Raw genomic sequence first — 5,179 nt, 5'->3', positions numbered from 1 at the left:
GGAGAGAGAGTTTTCTTTCTAGTCCAAACCGGTTTGTTTCAGTTAGTACTAGTACCATACGTGCATGTACCAGTACGTGTCTAGCTAGCTTTTGAGTCTAACTAGTACAAATGTCCGTGCGTTGCACCGGGCGATAAAAGTGGTAGAACCTGCTTGATGGTTCATTTTTTTTACCATATTTAATATCCAATTTTAATAAATGTTGAACGTGGAAATTTCCTTTTTTAATAAAACTTTAATATTTCATATAAAATGTAACACCATTTGAAGAATAGTTAACACTTTTATGAAAATTGGAACATACTCTATAAAATAAAAAAAGAAATTAAAGAATGTATTTCTGTCGTATATTTCGAAATGGTTTTTGTAGTGAGAAGTGTTTTTTGGTAATTTTTAAGTGTTTTGAAAAATGAACATATTCTTTTGAAATATTTTTAAAGTATTTTTGTGTTAGTTTTTTGGGCATTTTTGCTTGGTAATTTTTACAGATAGTTGGTTGTTTTGTTGGGAAGTGTTTTTTTACTATTTGGGCTTGCCTAAACAAAATAGTTAACGTACACAGAAGGACCCATGAACTCATCTTCGTACCGCTGCGACCCCTAAAAAAAACTCTTCTTACTGCTGCACCATGAGGGCTCTTCCTTATCTTTCCCCACTTTCCACTACTCCCTTGTGTGCCGCCACCGCCCACTGTCTCCTCCCAGCGGCGAAAGCCTCGGCGCAGGCGAGCGTCGCTGTGCCACTTCCCTCTCATCCTCTTGCACGGGCAGCACGTCATCTCCACCGCTGTCGCCGCCGTACAAATGCTCGTGCGTTGCACAGGGCGAAACATATCTCAACGTCTTCCTACTAAAAGAGCATTGTGCACCCTTGTACTAAAAGAACACTACGCAACAGTGGTTGATTCAATCTCTGAAACCTAGCTGCCCAAATCTACCTAGTTGATCTTGTTTACTAATTCAACAACAGGTAGTTGTAGCTTAATTTTCATTCGGTCTCAATGGGTTAGTTCAAGCAGTATTTTCCATATAAAATGAAGTTATACATCATTACGATAAATGTTCTGTTATTTCTCTGATAAGATAAAAATGAAGCATTACTGTATGTCTAAGAAAATATTTACATGCAGCTATAAAAGGTTTTGGCGCTTCCGAAGTGAAAACTTTATTGTGTACTTGTATTCGAAAACAGTGGAAACATAAGTTTCTTGTGAGAATTAGCACAGACATTTGCTTGGCAACTTGAACAAATCTCAGGCTTTGCATATTAAGCTGCACCAATGGTACTAAATATTATAAAACACAATGCCAAAGGAAATAGTACCTAGGCACCGAATTAAAATGAGTTAGCAGATCATCCATGAGAACAGACCAAGGTAGGTCATGGAAGGCAATGCATTGGGTATTATTGACCTTCTGAAACTCTAGTGCATATATGCTGAATGTCAAATCGTTGTGTACAAACTGTAATTTGCTTGCTCCTGAGTCCTGACTCCTTGGAAGATAAATGCGACATAAAATTGATTACCCAGCAATATTAAAATCAAGACTCATAGGTCCCAGCAAATTACGATGCTAGAAGAAAAAAAACTAAAACTCCAAAGCAACTGAAATTAGAATGTAAGGACATATAGTGTTCATGGATACCTCTTTTGGTTGGTCTCCCCACATCGAGGATAAGTAGTAGTAAACAATCTTAAGAAGGGCTTCATTTTTTCCATAATAAGGCATCCCTTGGTGAGCCTCCCCTTTCCACCGGTAGGTTGGAAGAGCATAGTTTTGCAGCCAGAGCATACCACCAAAGTCTGATAGTGGCTGAACACACTGTGATAAAAAAATGGTAAGTTGATTTTCACATTAGTAACAATCAAATGTTATGTTGTCTAGAAGGTGTGAAGCAACACCAATGATCACATCCTAAAGTAGTCCTCAAAAATCAATAGTGGACATCTACGTTCATAATCATACGTGTAGTAGAATTTTTCATTGAATTAGCATGCCTTTGCTAAAAAGATGTTAATCATCCATGTGACCATGTCTATGCAGCATACATGTATATATTTAGTGAGCGTAATAGACTGAGTCCAATAGGCATGAAACACCGCAGCAATTCTCTCTCTTTTATTCCGGGGAAGAAACTACACTAACTCTAAATTGAACTCTTTGAACTTCATCTTTCTTTCATAGCAAAGCCCCAAAAGGTAAAGAAGAATTAGCCAAACATTCAAAAAGTCCGTAAATATAATAGTTAGATGAGAATAAACAGATGAAGTAGCAATGATCAATAATAAACAATCTGGTGGGGAATGAATTACTCCTACTGAATTTGCTGAGGTGCAGCACAGTGACTTTGCAACAGCAGCCCACATGGAGGCGATCTGCGGCAATGCTGCTCATATTGGCCAGTGTCAGCCTCTGCTCGACTACTCCGGCAAGGATGTCCTGCTGAACCCCCAGACTCCTTGCTGGCCCATGCCACCTTCATGCCTGATAAAACCTATCATAAAACATACATTGGTGATCCTAAAAGATTACCAAGAGATGCTGATTGGAGTGCCGTAATGCCGACAGCCATGGTGTGTAGAGGCATTTTTTACGTTTTTTCATACAGAATAAAATCCAGTAAAATATGTGCTTAAATAACAACTTTTTGGCATCAGAGGCTTGTATGTAGTTCTATGACTAATTAAGTAGCGTGTGTTGCATCGGGAGAACACATGCAAGTATCCATGCACCGTGCTATTGAAGAACACACTTCAAATCACCGATCGAGATGTTCCTAGTTGCCGCACTTGGAAGCTTAATCCCCTTCAATAATCTCCTTCTTTTGCTTCTACGCTCATGCTTTTTGCAAGTTCGTACATCCTCAGTCAAGGAGCCGAAACATGGTTAGTGCTCTCATATGTTTTGAATTTTTACTGAATTCAATAATCTAAATCTTATAACATTTATTGATGACAGGAGAAACTAAAATTTTCTTAGTCCACACATTCATCAAAGCAATTAAAGTGAAATGTAACATTCGAACTATACAAGATCGCTTACAGTGGTGCAGATACTTCCAGATATGATTGTGATCCAATAAATTGATTTTGTTTCGTATATTATACCATGGGAAAAGTGCATAAACCTGGCAATGAAGCAAAAGATAATAGAGTTTACACTGAAGATTATCAACAAAAAAATTATAACTCGTAAATAGATTTAATCAATGATGAATAAGTGATTCTCTTTTCTTTTTGATTAGAGGGTTCACTATAGAGAAATTTATTTTCTGTTGGAATCTTTCCGACATTGTTAGCGACAATCGTCACACACATTTTAAGAAAAGCAGATGAAAGTAATAACACAACATGTGGTGGCATACAGTGTATTCTATCAAGCTTACAGTGTCAGGGAAAAATGATAAAGTTCCTTGTTGGTTTTAAGTAACGGAGGGACCTGACAATACAACTCAAAAGCCTTCAGGACGTCAACAACATTCTTGAGGTTTCCATAGTTACTACCAAGTGAAGCCAACCTAGGATCTGTCTTTCCTGAAGGTTCATGTCAGTCAAACGGATACATTTCACTCATTAAACACAAATATTTGTGCACACTTCAGATTAAGCAAACATACAGCTTTAGGGCCGCAAACTAATTTGCCAAGGTAAGGCTAATCTCCTGCAAGGCTGCAACCTCCCACACTTTGACGTCCTCCTCGACAACTCATGCGGTCATGCCATGAATTTATCAACACCATTCAGTAGTTCACCGTTGAATACAAAGAAGGGAGACTAAATCTCGCCACCTGAACAATAAATTTATTTACCTCTGTTTTTCGCACTGAGCAGCAGTTGCACAAACTCTTTTTTCCTTCCTAATCGACTCCCCGTCTCCACCGCCGCCGCCTTGTCCTTCCATCTAACAACCTGAACCAAGAACCTCCAGTAAGCCATCTGAATATGTATTTTTTTCATTCGCTAGCAAATTTAATTTTTTTCTACCTCATCATTTGCAATGCTTGATGGTGTTTTTTTGTCTAAATCATTTTTGAAACTACACTACAACAAATTATCCTTCCAACTCCACACAATCAACCCGCTCTGGATAAGTTAGACAATTGTGCCATGATTTATGTAGATTGATTTTCTTTTCAAATCACATTGTCCCTTTCAGTCCATTCCTGAATTTAGTGGCCACACAAATTTATATATTGCTTCTGAGTTCAGGACGGGAGCAGTAGAGATATATTATCCTCCAAACACTGAGCAAAACTGCAGCACAACATATTGGCAGCAGTAGCAAAGTAGCCGCAGCAGCATGGCACGGCAAAGAGTACGGAAGCAGGAGCGTCATGCAGAAAACAGTAAGGAAGTAACAACATTACAGGGTAGCAGCATGCGCACCTTGTCCATATTCGCGCGTGAGGCGAGCGTTAGGCAGGAGTGAGAGCAGCCACCTCCCCGCGGCCCTAATTGGCGGAGGGAGGCGGGCGGGCGCTGATCTCGTGGCCTGGCGGCTCACCTTGTCCTGCGCGCTGGCCTTGGCCTCGTCCTCCGCCGCCGCCGCCTCGTCGTGGTCGTCGCCCTCGGAGAAGGCGAGCGGGGTGTCCGGGCTGGCGATGCCCTCGCTCATATCGTCATCGGCCGCGGGCTTCTCGGCCGGCGGTGCCGCCAGGGCCTTCCTCGGCCGGCGTCGGCCCCACGAGGGGATCTCCGGCCGCGCCAGCTGCTGCTGGCGGCTGCTGACCCGCATGATGGATGGCAGATCCGCGAGAACAGCGACCACCTTCAGCTCGCGCTCGCCGAACTCCTCCTCCCACACGGTCCGCTCTCGGCCGCCGCTGCCGTCTTGGATCTGGTCGAGTGAGCGAGGGATTGGGTGGGGTTGTGCGGGCGAGGCGAGAGCAGGGGAGGAGGCAGAGGATTGGTTTGGTCGTTTTGGTTTAACATAGTTTTTTTTTTTGTAAAATGAAACATTTTCTCAGAAATCCACTTACGAAAGGACTGCGGGTTGAATAGCAGAAACTGCAGGGACTTTTTTGAAAAAAATGCGCGACGGTGAACCCGGCAAACTGGCCCGTGCTTTGCAACGGGAGAAAAGAAATCCTTATCACCAAAAATAATTTTGCAAAGGAAAATTCGCCGCACATTCTTCTCCGTGGAGCAATAATCTTTCTCAAATATGTCTATGTGTTG

The 5,179-nt window shown here is 41.8% G+C and overlaps 1 protein-coding gene across 1 annotated transcript; it reads right to left on the bottom strand.

Moving 5' to 3' along the window:
- Window positions 1-1,139: 1,139 nt before the first annotated feature.
- LOC109768054 (uncharacterized) lies at window positions 1,140-4,917 on the bottom strand. Its single transcript, XM_073508404.1, has 6 exons — window positions 4,388-4,917; window positions 3,619-3,910; window positions 3,045-3,526; window positions 2,315-2,496; window positions 1,647-1,823; window positions 1,140-1,494 (listed from the first exon to the last, which is right to left on the bottom strand). The coding sequence occupies exons 1-2, from the start codon at window positions 4,734-4,736 to the stop codon at window positions 3,903-3,905; spliced, it is 357 nt and encodes a 118-aa protein (XP_073364505.1). The 5' UTR covers window positions 4,737-4,917; the 3' UTR covers window positions 1,140-1,494; window positions 1,647-1,823; window positions 2,315-2,496; window positions 3,045-3,526; window positions 3,619-3,902.
- Window positions 4,918-5,179: the final 262 nt, after the last annotated feature.

The sequence above is a fragment of the Aegilops tauschii genome, chromosome 2 (genome assembly GCF_002575655.3).
Source record: "Aegilops tauschii subsp. strangulata cultivar AL8/78 chromosome 2, Aet v6.0, whole genome shotgun sequence".
Taxonomy (NCBI): domain Eukaryota; kingdom Viridiplantae; phylum Streptophyta; class Magnoliopsida; order Poales; family Poaceae; genus Aegilops; species Aegilops tauschii.
This window is presented reverse-complemented; position numbering and strand designations above follow the sequence as displayed.